This window comes from Gambusia affinis, linkage group LG01 (genome assembly GCF_019740435.1).
Source record: "Gambusia affinis linkage group LG01, SWU_Gaff_1.0, whole genome shotgun sequence".
In the NCBI taxonomy this organism is placed as follows: Eukaryota; Metazoa; Chordata; class Actinopteri; order Cyprinodontiformes; family Poeciliidae; genus Gambusia; species Gambusia affinis.
This window is the reverse complement of record NC_057868.1, coordinates 6058467-6072233: the sequence shown is the minus strand read 5'-3', so window position 1 is coordinate 6072233 and position 13767 is coordinate 6058467. Positions and strand designations below refer to the sequence as shown.

The window sequence follows — 13767 nt, the reverse complement described above, 5'->3', positions numbered from 1 at the left end:
TTTGTGTCCTATGTGTGTATCGATGCATTCGACAATCACTGGATCAACAGCTCTGTCTGTATCCCAGCATGGGCCCGGAAGTTGTTTGGGTTTCAGGTGAAAAAAAAGACGAAAAAAAGAAAGAAGGGAAGACAGAAAGAAAAAAAAATCCCAGGGATGCTGCCGTCGCTGGGGAAAACAAACAACCAGACAGACAATTAAGGAAGGAGCGCACCGATCGACCTGCAGGTAAGGACCAGGACTCCGCCGCACATCCGTCGCCGCTTGATCGGCGTGTTTTTGAGTAGTTGCTGCGGGTGAATGCCATTTGTCTTGTGGTCGGGTGCCATAGCAACGGCTCGTGAGAAACATAGCCCAGGTCGGTTTGACGCGCTCGGTGTTGGATGACAGCTGCGTTCATGCGGACAATTCGCTCAGTCGCAACTCCTGCAACACACTGCCGCCGCCGCCGCGTCTCGCCGCGTCTCGCCGCTGTCTGGAGCCGTGCGTGAGCAGATCGGACCAGAAATCCTCCGAGAAGGCTAAAACAAGTAGCCGCGGATGCTCTGAGAGAGGGAGAGACAGAGACAGAGAGAGTGAGGCATGACACTTATCTGGAGACATATATGATCCAATGCATACTCGACAATCTGAAGGCCAGGAAAGGATTGTAAGGCAAGGGTTGGTGCCGATGCGAGTCCACTTGCTTTTATTTATCTCTGTTATTTTATTTTAATAGCCGTTCCCGGTGTGGCTGGCGCGTCTCCCGGCTGCGCCTGTTGCACCCCATGCGCGGCCAATGCCAGGATATTAATTCTCCCTGAGATGTGCTGTCTCCGCCTCCCCCTCTCTCCAAAGTCAATGTCCACTGTTGTCATCCATTTGAGCGAGAGGTGCTGCCGCCTTGTACATCTTGGTCTGTTTCCGTTTCCTAACGTGAAAGCTCCGTCTGCTCCCAGTGAACATAAACATGTTGGCGGCTATGTCTAAAGACAACGTAAGTCAGCAAGGAAGTGTCTGGTCTCGGTGTATCTATCTGTGTCACTTGGTTATTGGATAACTGTTTTATGTAACGTGCACTATATGCCCCTTATTGCTAATTATTTGGCAATTATGCATGAAGGAGGTGGACAGAGTAGGAATAGATGACAGATGGGTGAAAGACCTGTTTAACCTTAACTAACAAAAATCTGAAAATCTGAATGAATTTTATTTGATATAATATAATATAATATAATATAATATAATATAATATAATATAATATAATATAATATAATATAATGCTAAGGTAAAAATAGCATGCACTTTGATTTGTACAAGTTCCAATTTGAGCTTTTAAGATAATATAATAAAACTTTTAGATATGATTAATACACTTAATCATACTGAACTAGCTCTAAAGTTTTGTTTATATTAAGCGTCAGTTTGCTTTGTTTAGGTTATTTCATGTAAAATTTTTCCTGAGAAAAGTTCTTCTTTATTTTCATAAGGTGTGTTATGCAAGTTAGAATGAATACAACATCTGGTTTGAGTTGTTTTCCTATACTGGGAACTACAATTGCTCTTTCAAATAAATAAACAAAGTTTTCCTGTCCCTTGTGAACATATATGGCAGTCATATTTTACTGCATTAAAAAAAAAATACATCATATGATTATTTCTATGTTAAAATATGAGTGCTTTGCAGTCTCTGTGGATTTCCCTCAATCAAGATTCTAGCTCTGCCTGGTTCAGATGTTCAGGTCTTTAGGTGACAATATTCCCTACAAAAACTTTGAAACTCCACAATTATTTAAAAGACACAAAATGAACTTCAAGTGAATGTTTAGAGCTCTTTACAAAAAAAAGGGTCCGTTATCGTCAGTCCTGGGTTGTTATGGGAAGAAAACAAAACAATTTAGAATCAGAAGGCTATTCAACACTTCAGAGGGTAACAAACCAGTCTGTGACCAATGTCAATTGTTCAGTATAGTGTTTAATCTTAATAAATAGTTTCATTTAAGATCAAAACATTAAAATAGAGAGGAAATAAAAACAAAAATCTTTCAAAAACTTGCTCTGACATTACTTGCCTTGGACTGTTAACAAAAATGTTCCATGATAAACTCTAAAAAAGAAGGTTGGTTTACATGAAAAATAAATAAAAATACAGTAAAATTAATATAGTTGGAAAAAGTTTCTTGTGCTCCACTGTAAAGCTGAGCAATTAAATATCTAATACCAGTTTGGACTAAAGAGAAGACAATGATTTGTTCTTAATAAGGAATTTGCAATTGGAAAATGATGTGTAAAGAGCCCATTTTTTTTGTTTTCAGGTTGCGCTGATGTAAAAAAGATATTGGACCAGATAGCTTTTGTTCTGGTTTTTAAAGTTTCTAAAGGTTTCAGATCATAGATAACCTCACTACATGTAAAAAGTGGTTTTCACATGATGATTCCATTTATTAAAGTTAAAGTTATCCAAACCAAGGTAGCCCTTAGTAAAGAAGAATTTCCTCCTCTTGTTAAATCAAGACTTAATTATCACAAACTCCCCTTTTTAAAAAAAGATGTGTTCAAGCTCTGTGTTTAAACCCAGTTCTGGTTACTGTCTGGCATTTATAATCAGAAGTTCAAGTAGAGCTTCTCTGACATCATGAAATAAGTGAGAAGCTCTTTAACGGCATCTTATCTTACTCTGATCTAAAGATTTTCAAGAACAGATCAGAAGCAATATCACTGAGATCAATCAGTCTGTCAACAAAACAGTCCAAAATTGTGACAGTCTTAGGATACGTTTCTGATCCAGGACCAAGACTACTTATCATATCTGTTGGAACCATCAATTACGTTCCAAACCTGAATATACTGAAGGAGTAAATCTGACCATTAGAGATGGGTAATATGGACTTTAAAAATGTTATCACAATCATTTGTGGCACTTGTTGCAAAAATTATAAAAGTAATGATAAAACGTGAAAAAAAAATGCATCAGTACATAATGGTACAAATGCACCACTAATTGTTCATAAAAAAAAAAAGAAAAGGTATTTAAGTATTGCTTTTATAAAAGCAACATTGGAAATAAAGGTCTTTCAAATAGCAAGAGTAAGAATCCCAACCAAACCGATAGTTTTCAGGTCGTGCAAACATCACGAATTCCTGAAATAACTGAAATGTTAACTTTTTTCACAACAGCAATAAATGGTATAACAATTTCCCATCCCAACCAACCATTAGTTTGTGACTGTGACTAAAATTTTATGCATCAATTCCCATTAATCCATCCATCCATGATTGATTATTTTTTTTAGTACACTCATTGAAAAACATCTTTCAGCGAACATCATGTTTACCTGTCATTAAGACAAAACACTAAACTGGTCAAAATTTAAAAAATTTTAACTTTCAAGTAGCTTTTTTGAATAGACGTCTTAATATGTGTTATCAGTTCAATAATGTGTCATCTCATGTTGAAAATACTCTTCATTTGCCCTGTAACCCCCTAAACCTTTTTTTGTGTTGGTTTCAACTCCTCCTTTGACACTGTTTACCAGACGATTTGTATAAATGTCAGGCCTTTCATTATTATTTGTTAGACAGAGGAGGTTCACCACAATACAGAGACAGTCAGATAGAACTCAGATTTTTTTTTTAAAAGATACTTTTTTTTTAAAGTGAATTTGATATTAGACAATCAGACCTGAAAGCCTAAAGTGTTCTGCATTTGTTTCCACCAACTGATCACTTTTTTTTTATTAACTATAGCAAAGGTATTTATTTTTAATACTTTTTTAAAAATATGTTATTTTATTTATTTATTTAAATATTCTGAATTGAAATGTGTGTTTTATTGTTTCAGGCATCTGGTGAGAGAATGAATGCTGATGAATGTAATGGACGCTCATATTCACAAGGTAAATTTAAACACTTATATGCGTGTGTGTGTTTTGTACTGAAAAAAGTTTCTTTAAAATCTTTTAAAAATTGGATTCTAATTCTCGAGGATTTTGGAGAGTTTTTCCAAAACCCTTCTCTTTTTTGGGCTTTTGATTCTTTTTTCTAACTTTCTCTTTAATTCTTGTATATTGCTGGACAATTTAGCCTAAAAACTAAGTTAGAGGAGAAATAGGGGATAAGCAATTAAACTGTGATATCTGAATTCAAGAAGTTAATTAGATATGAACTGTACCTGTTTGCTGAAGTGCCTTTAACATTTGTGGGGAATTAGTGCTAAATAAATAAACTAAATTAAACAAATCTACTGCTGGTGAACAGTCAAATCTTTAAGACGTGAGAGAGGATCCAGCAAACGCCTGACCTAAAAGATGCATCATCATAGAAACATTTAAGTTGACAGACCTGTAGGCATCATCTTGCTGCTAAAATGCAATAAAATATAAGTAGTTTCTTTGTAAATGTGTTTGTTGTACTTCCTTGAGATTAGAGGAGATGTTTAGTTTCGCGATTTAGCATTCATAGATAAAGATCACAAAGTTCTTTTCAAACATAAAAAATAAAACATGATTAAAAAGTCCAAAAACCAATTCAATGATACAGATATTTTTGTTTGGTCCAGCTAATGGTTCTGCTGCAGAGTTTTGGACCAGACTACTGCTTTCTTCTTGATACATCCAGAAAGGGTGTTGCAGTAGTCAGGACGAGCGAAAACATACGCATGAATAATCATCTCAATTCAGTGTGTTGATACCAACCTTCTCAGTTTGGAGATATTTAAATAATGAAATCTCTTTTGGATGAGTTATTCTGAGCTATCTTCAAGAGACAATGATTGAAAGCAACACCTAAATTCTTCAAGTTTGGTTTAACAGCACAATCTTTTGCCTGTTCAGAGAATCTTCAGGGCAATGATAAGAGACATGCTTTCTTTTCAGAATTGAAATAAAGCAAGTTATTTTGAAATAATTTTTTACCAGTTTGTAATTTTGAATGAGATACTGCCAAATATCATCTTAGTAAAAATTCTGAAAAAAAAATTCTTAAAAAACCCCCAACATAATAATATACAAAGAGGGAAAAATAAACCCCAAAACAGAGCCAAGGCGTACCCCCAAATGTTGTATCTGTAGACAACAAACAAATGAAAAAAAATATCTTAAACTGCATAGTTATTGGGTAAAAACTGAAGGAAATTAGAATTAGAGCAAAACATTTGCTGTTCAGAGAAATACTGGGAACAGATATTTTGTGAGAGTAAAAATGTTCCACAGTTTTAAGAAAGTTTGAGTCCTTGGAAGAAACATAAGATATAATATGACTATAAAGGTATAATGAAGTCTTTGCTGTGGTTTGCTTTATTACAATATATTTGTGTTGCAGGTAATGGAGGAGAACCATCAGCAGAGCAGGATTTTTATGCTGGGTTGCGGGCCACTTCTGTAAGATCTCCCAACAGCCAGCAGTCCTCGCCTCACCGCTCCCTAAGTGGTCAGCTTTTGCATCACTTGAAACAATTTCTGTCTTATAGTATATATTTTTCATTTTCTTTTAATTGAAAGCATGTATTCAAATTAATGCATTTTCCTCTACCTTTCATTCTAAAAAAAAAAAAAAAAAAGCAGACTCCATTAAGGTTGAGCTGTGTAGCGATGAAGAGTCTTCAGGTGCCCGACAGTCTGAGAACAAAAAGGCTGCGAGAAGCGACGGTGGGAAAGACGACAGGGTGGGTGCTGCTGAAGAAGGAGGTCCAGCGTTTGCCGGAACCGAAGGAGACAGAGGTAACATCTACAGTGAGATGGCAACTCCTAATTCGTCCTCACCGGGACCAATCCGGCTGCCCAACGGGAAGCTGCAGTGTGAGGTGTGCGGGATGGTCTGCATAGGACCCAACGTGCTGATGGTCCACAAGCGCAGCCACACAGGTGAGAGGAGCCGTTGGCAACAGTGTTCACGACTAAGAGTCACAGACATCGAGATTGATAAATAAATTGATGTAGCCCAAACATCCACGCACACGTTTGCAGGAGAGCGACCTTTTCAGTGCAACCAGTGTGGAGCCTCTTTCACCCAGAAGGGTAACCTGCTGCGCCACATCAAACTTCATTCAGGAGAGAAGCCTTTCAAATGTCCCGTTTGCAGCTATGCCTGCCGTCGGAGAGATGCTCTTGCTGGTCATCTGCGCACTCATTCAGGTAAATCAGGAAGCTCCCTTACAGCAAAGCTAGATTGACATAGGTTTCTGCTTTTTTTTTTTTTTTCCTGGCCGATTAAAGCAAAGATCTCCAAATTCTGCATCCACATAGAATTCAACACTTGAGCCAAGAGTCAGCCTTTAGCTCATAAAAGCCTCTTAAATAAGGGTTTTCAATGGGGTGCTGTGGTGGCGCAGGGGCAAAGCACAACTTTTATAAGGAGGCCTTAGTCCTTAACAAGACCATCAAAGGTTTGAGTGGTGATACTCTTTACTGCATGTCCAAGTGAGTGTTTACGCATTTTCCTGTCTAAACACTCAAATAAAGGCCCAATAAGTCCTTAAAAAAGGGGTTTTCAATTTTTTCTAACTGTCCACAGAGTCAATAAAGCAAAATCTCACTTCTTAAAACAGTGACTTTCCTTTGCATCCAGTCCACTTGGATCAAGGCTTCATAGAACCTTCTTTTGATGCAGTTAGAACTGATACTTGTTTTTGACAATCTCTCCACCTGCTTTTCATGTAGGGACTGAAATCATGGACACATCAGTCTTTGACCTAAATCTGGCTCTGTTTGTACGTTTTGGGTTGTTGTCCTGTTGGAAAGTGGACGTCTGTTCCAGTCTCAAGTCTTTTGCATCTTCCCATCAAAGATGATCTTTCCTGTCCCTGCTGAAAAAAACCATGAAGCTTTTGCCACCATGTTTTAGGACTGAAGTTGTGAGTCAGTTGGCATGCGGACAGCATCTTAACTTCTTGCTGCTTTCTTTCTGCCATAAATGCTGAGTTTGTGGCATGCTCAACTAATAGTTGTCCTGTTGGCAGATACTTCTACGTGAGCTGGAAGCCTACTTTTTGTACCTACTTCTTTATGTTTTATGGTATCAGATGAAAGAGAGATGAATACACAACACTTTTCAGATTTTTATTGTATCATGTTCCTTCCACTCTATAGTTCCTGTGAGCTCTTAGGCATTGAACTTAATTGATGTTGGTGTATAACCAAGTAAAAGAGTTCTACAAGTGGGTACACTTACTAGACTGGTCCATTTCTCCTTTCTTTGAAACTCAAAGGAAGTAGGTCTTCATCACAATTTTCTGCAAAAAAGCAAAAAAAAACAAAAAAAAAACGTGACATTTACAGATTTAAAAACAGGAAATCATGTGAGTGCGCTTTCAATTTTGAGAACATACGTGAACAGCAGGTGTTCACATACAGTGTTGATACAATAGTTCTGGCTGGATGTGATCGAGTCGCACAGGTTCATTTACAGAGAAACCATCGCTGCGAACTGGATTACAGTGAATTGACGTCAGCGCTTCCGATGGCTTACCAAACTGGAAGGTTGCGGTCAGGGGTTAGGCGGTTCCTTTACCGTCACTTTCGGGCTTCAAATATCGATCTCAGGAATTTCTAATCGGAGGGAAAATCCAGTGTCATAAGCCAAGATATCAGTGCTACTACGTCAGTAAAAATCCCCTCCAATAGATGCGCAAAATCTCAAACTTTTTTCTCAAGAATATAATAATTTGTTATTGGTTTGTTATGTCTCTGGCTCGACAAGCAGTCATTAAAATGTTTTCCCTCTGATTTTCAGTTTCTTCCCCGACAGTCGGGAAGCCTTTCAAGTGCAGCTACTGTAGTCGCAGCTATAAGCAGCAGAGCACACTGGAGGAACATCTGGAGCGCTGCCATAGTTACATGAAGACTCTGGACTCTCAGATGCCACCTGGTAACACGTCGCACATAGAAGAAACCCAGATCCTTCATAACTTATACTAGTTCATGTGTCAAGTGTTATTAAGCTTGGGCTTCTCCCTGTTCAGGTGAAGAGTCTGTAAATATGGAGAGCATCACTAAACCCATACTGCAGCCAGCCAATGAGAAAAGGCCGTTTGTGGACAGACTGACTGTCAGCATAACCAAACGAAAGAGGTCAACACCACAGAAGTTTTTAGGTGAGCTTGTTTGATTCTGTAATACCTTGGACTTTTCTCACCAGACAAATCAACACTCATCAACAGCATGAAAATATAATTTTGGATGTTTCATATTGCAGTTGACAGATGTGTCTTCTGAGGTGATATGATTATACGACCACTTCAATGCAATTTGAAAACAAGAACTTGATTAACTGTGAGGAGGATTTTCTTTTTCAAAATATGGGCCACTGGGTCAAGGATATTCACTCACCCCCAATACTAACAATATGATAGTAACAAAAACAAACTTCCAGCATAATTCTGACTAGACTTTTGACCACTTCTCTTGGGAGACATGGGAGAGCTCCCTCAGGTTGATTAGGTATCTGCAATAGATCCGGCTTTAAAAGATAAACCATATTTTTTCTTATGAATGTGAGCTCAAGGTTGTTCCAAAAGTCGATGTTGACTTGCTTCGTCTGCTCCAAAATCAGTTTTGGATCATAATGTGGGAACGATGAAACTTTTCTCCTTGAGAGATTTGGACCGTCCATCTAAGCAACTGTAAATTTCCTTCAGGTTTTCAGGCGTTTATTTTGTAACAGGCACTCTGTCAGCAATCTCTCAGTCCAGGTTGGTACTAAATGTACACTCTCCAGTTGTAGCACTCTCCAGATCAGTTTATGATCAGATTATGCTGATCATACCCCATCTTAGCCAATTTCTTTTCCACAAAGGTAACAGTTTGGGTTGGATGAGTGAAAAGTTTGACACAGTTTGGTGTTAACTCTTAAGTGTGGCCTAAGAAGACTAGCCAATTATCCAATTATCCAACCAGAACCAAGACAGGACCCCGATAGCAACAGATGATAGCAACATCATGTTTGTGGCTTCTATTACCTACAGTACAGACCAAAAGTTTGGACACACTTTCCAATTTAATTCAATTAGAAAGTGTGTCCAAACTTTTGGTCATTTACAGAGACAGTTGCTCTGTTTTCAACATGAAAATTGTTTAATGTGCTGGACTTGATTAAATAAATTTGAACTGAATAATTAAAAGACGTTCTACCCTAAACAGAATTTATTAGTGCCTCATTTCTTTTGCAGGAGAAAAGCACATGCACCTTGAACCACCAGAAGCACCTTATGAACTGTCCTCTGGCTCTGAAAAGGAAGGGGATCTCCTGAGCTCCCATTCTGCTGGAGACTCATCCGGTCTGGTTAGTTCACACCTCCACTTCGCTAGAAGTAAAGCTGAGAGCCAGGAGTCGCCTTCGCTCCATCCGCTCCACCCAGGCTTCGTGGCAGAGCTCCGAACCGTTGTGGGCTCCCTCAACAGTGGCGTGGTTCCCCAGGGCCCCCGAGCCCATGGCGCGGTGGGGCTCGCAGCAATGTCCCTTGGCCTCCATGGGCGGGAGGCAGGCGAAGCCCGGGACGACCAGCCCTCGGCCCACAGCCACACCACCTCGCCCAACGGCTGCCCCGACTCTACGGACACAGAGAGCACAGCGGAAGAGCAGAGCACAAGGGCTACAGCCCCTACAAGTACCTCCAACAACCATCACCTCCACTATCTGACCCCAGCACTGCCCCGCGGCCATCCCACCATCAGCCCCAGCCAGGCCAAAGATTTGGACGCAGAGTGGGATAGAGGGGGTCCTGTTCTCCCGGGTGCCGTTAAGAGAAACCCAGGCTCGCCTCTCTCCTCCAGGAGCAATTTCCAAGTTTTGGACAGGGGGGGTAGGCCTGTGCGCTCCTTCTACTGCCGACACTGCTGCATCCTCTTCCTGGACCACGTCATGTACACGATTCACATGGGCTGCCACGGCTTCCGCCAGCCCTTCGAGTGCAACATCTGCGGGCATCCCAGCCAGGACCGCTACGAGTTTTCCTCTCACATCAGCCGCGGAGAGCACCAGGTGGGCTGAGGACAGGTGTTTGCACAAGGAGGGGTAAACTGCTATAATCTAAAAGGGGGCTCATCTTTGTTCTGCACCAGATCAGCTATTTTAAATCCCTAGTTTGAGTCAAATAAATCCTGAGCTTGCTGTGGATTTATATCCTACATGACACAAGTGAGCAAAAAAAAAAAAAAAAACCCAATCTTTTTAACGCATCAGTTAGATTAGTTTAGAAAAATTGAATTGTGTAACTGATTGCACTCCCTTATCAAATCGCATGGCAAACTATAGGTTTTGCCTCAGAAGTGCCTTCTTTGGGGATTTCCTCTGAACACACACTCACACACAACACAAACACGCACCCACGCCAAAAGAAACAGTGGAGAACTGGTGCTCAAGAAACCCGACTAGCCATCCTTTCCTCTGTGATTTTAGAAACAATCACATCCAAGAGGTCATGTTCACATGCAGTTATTGAAAGCATTTAAGCATTTATCAAAAACAGGTTTTATTCACTACGCACTGAGAGCTTTGCTTCAGCGGCTGAGGAGGATGCTTTCTGTGTCGGTTGAGCTACATGCGCACGGAGAGCTGGGTGCCTCTGAGTGTGGGACGAGCTTTTGTCACAGACGAAGCACAGACGTGGATTGCCTTAACTCCTACAGCGGTAACTGTTGTAGGAACACATATTGTTTACAGCACGGTTCAACAGTGTGCAAAGCAGGCATGGGCCGGTATGAGGTTACCACGGTGTCAGATCTTTTGAAAAAAAAATACTTTGCTTTTGTGGCACCGCTGTATTTACAAAAATAACTTAGGAAAAATTGAATGAAATTGTTTATTTTCTATTAATTACTGATTGTTATTTTGATATTTTTTTGCTTTTGGCCTATTGCTTTCCATAAAGTAGCACTGAACAATGACAAGCTTATATTTGCTGGTTAATTGACAATATTTGAAAGTAAAAAAGTCAAAACATTTAGGCCTGAAAAAGTCTTAAAACTGTCCAAATGTCCAAATCGCATTTATACTGGTTGCCTTTTTTTTTTTTATTTGATGACATTTAGCAATTCATAAAAACGTGAAAAAAATCTGACCATGAAGATGTCTTGCTGCAGTAGTTTAGGCAAAACAGTCTTGTCATATTATATTTTTATTTATTCTGATTTTTATCCCCACTTTGGCTCTTTAACTCTATTGACATGTGGCATGTCATTAGAGTTGATATTTTTGCTTAATACTGAAATAGAGATAATTTATTATGATCACATAGCTACATTGTTTTAGAGAAGACAATTGGTAGAATGTAGAAAATTACGTTTAGTTGTTGGTTGACGAAGCGGGTATGAAACTTCCTCAACGGCAGGTATAAAACTTCAACATTTCATATGAGAAAACTTTGGTACAAAATGATCAAAAGTGCAAAGGTGATGGGGTGAAATGACCAGCAGCCTTAGTAATTATAAAAGACTTAATAGATGTGATGGGTGGAGGTCTGGTGTTTTCCATCCCATTTCTTTCCCTGTTCTTAACAATCAAATTAAACTTTGTTGTCAACAATGGATGGATGGAAGTGCCTTTTCTGAGGTAAATGACCTCCAGTTTGCAGAAATAGGTGGGGGAAGAAGTATCACAGTGCTGCTCTATGATTCATGCAAACAGAAAACTAACTCTGGCGTTTAAACCATGAAAACTGTTTGACAAAAGATAGATACATCGGTACCGATGCCCATGCCTCGTGCAAAGCTAACTGTGTGGAACAGAGCCTCAGGATGAAGCTGATTCATTGAGTAAAATTAGGATGAAGTCGGCTTTTAGATTTCAAAAGGGAGTTTTAGGATACTGGTGCAGATCAGACCATGAGCTTCGTCGCTTAGAAGAGCCTCACTGAATGGACCCGGGGTGCTCTACCTCTCTGCAGGTTTGCACTTTTTAGAATAGGTTCCCTGCTTACATATGAACGTCTTTACTGAAGCACTTCACTGCTTTACAGAGTTGTTACCTGTGATTGTTCTACTGCACTGATGAATTTAACAGTGACAATAACTGACCACCTGGTTTAGGTGGTGAGTTCTTACTGGAGCCGGGCTCCTGCACCTCGGTTCGGGACCGGTGAGGGTTGAACCGTCAGCTCAGCTTAAACAATCCCTTTGTGGTTTTGCACTCAGCGGCCGCAGCTGAGATTTTAAACAAGTTCCATAATGTAAGTGATTTAAGAAATTATTTAAAGATGAATTATTAGCAAATCAGTTTGAATCTCTTCTGTTATTATCTCACTTGTGATTATCTACTTAGTGTCGTTTGTTTCTGCCTTGGTGTATTTAATCAGCTATATTCCAAATCTTATCCAGCATACTCCTCAAAGTTCATAAAATGTTACCTCCTGCTTCTTTATAGCACCCAAATACCTTATTGCTACAGTATGGTGAATGATTTGATGATGTTAATATCGGGAACATGAAAGAAACCAAACTCAGTATTCTTTCTTATTATTGTTGGTTTGCTGCTTTATAGTTTAATCTGAGTTTCTCTACTAGCAAGCAAAATGTACTTGAAAACAGTTTAAAAAAAGATACATACATATATATATATATATATATATATATATATACATACATAAAAATGCACTTGGGTTTGATATGTAGGCGCGTGTGTGTTTGTGTGTGTGAATGGACTATAGCATGGGTGCTTGTCATTTTCTCCTTTTACCTGAATTGTGAATTATTTTTGAAATGTGAAGTGAAAACGAGGCATGGGTTTTTATTTGTCCCCTCCTCGCGATGACTTAATGTTCTAAAAAATACAAATAAAATAAAAACCCTTTGTGAATGATGTAAAATAACAAAAAACACTTTTACCTCAAAGTTTGAGATGTACAACTGCCTCATTAGTTCAATGAAACTAAGGAAAAGAAAAAAGATAAAAATAAAAAAAAGGTCATGTCGCTTTCCAAGATGTTTTTGCGGTTACAGATTGCGTGCTCCTTGATATTTTCAAAACTTTTTACTGTCAATAAAGTTGCATTTATTGTAAAAATTGATTCTGTCCAGCTTGACTGATTACATCCTAGTCTGTGTCCTTAGTCACCGTAAGAGTGATAAAGTTTTGATGTTTCAGAAAAAATTATGTTGTTCTATAAGTATTACATTACAAGAACTGTCGAAATTATACTTTTGGCAGCTTTAGATTTGAATTTATTTTCATTTAGATATTTCTGAAAGGAAATGAGACAGAGATCCTCACTTAAAGGATAGACAATTTAAAAGGAGTGTCGATACTGAGATTTTATTTAACATTTTATTTAACAAAAAAGGCATGTGAAAAATTTCATACACTACTCTCAATAATTTTGAATGAATGTCACTATTACCTGATTTTTAAGCTGGACGATCTGCTTAGATGGTGCTGAGATATAATCACGTCAAAATGTTAACCTAGATAGCAGTATTTACTCTATTTGTTCAGGGCATATTTAGGATGAATAAGTGGATTTGATAAGAGGACATTGCAAGAGTCCTACATAGCCCAGGTAAGACGCTTACAGTGTTGTGTCTGCAAGAACAATGAATGCTGTGGTTTTAACCATTGTGCCAGTCTTTAAGTACATGGGTTATGTGATATAAACCTCACTCCACACTTTGCAATCTGCGGCCAACTTTTAAATGTGCTATGTTTTACAATCCTCCCAAGGCTGTGGTTATCCCTGGTGCAGGTGCACCTTTTTTTGCGACCACATTTTTTCCTTCCGCTTAACTTTCCAATCATGTGCTTGGAAACAAGAGTCTGTGAGCTGCCGCTTTACAATGCCATGATGTTTCATGGCTTACCCT

General features: G+C 39.0%; 1 protein-coding gene across 3 annotated transcripts; it reads left to right on the top strand.

Annotated features, from left to right (window-relative positions):
* Positions 1-4: 4 nt before the first annotated feature.
* Positions 5-13005, top strand: ikzf4 (IKAROS family zinc finger 4). Of its 3 annotated transcripts, none has more exons than XM_044112246.1 (8): positions 5-976; positions 3822-3876; positions 5300-5407; positions 5542-5841; positions 5944-6111; positions 7709-7843; positions 7938-8069; positions 9144-13005. In XM_044112246.1, exons 1-8 carry the CDS (start codon positions 950-952, stop codon positions 9962-9964), a joined length of 1746 nt encoding a protein of 581 aa, XP_043968181.1. In that variant the 5' UTR covers positions 5-949; the 3' UTR covers positions 9965-13005. The 3 variants fall into 3 exon arrangements, with proteins under 3 accessions (XP_043968181.1, XP_043968192.1, XP_043968202.1); XM_044112257.1 differs by having other exon boundaries at positions 5-228; positions 9144-13004; XM_044112267.1 differs by lacking the exon at positions 5-976 and adding an exon at positions 3589-3732 and having other exon boundaries at positions 9144-13004.
* The last annotated feature ends 762 nt before the right edge of the window (positions 13006-13767 follow it).

What these genes read in the sequence shown, in the direction of transcription:
- ikzf4 (XM_044112246.1), top strand. Translation starts at nt 950, where the DNA reads ATGTTGGCGGCTATGTCTAAAGACAAC. An exon ending in CCACAAGCGCAGCCACACAG is followed by an intron (nt 5,842 to 5,943) that starts GTGAGAGGAGCC and finishes ACACGTTTGCAG; the next exon opens with GAGAGCGACCTTTTCAGTGC. An exon ending in TCATCTGCGCACTCATTCAG is followed by an intron (nt 6,112 to 7,708) that starts GTAAATCAGGAA and finishes TCTGATTTTCAG; the next exon opens with TTTCTTCCCCGACAGTCGGG.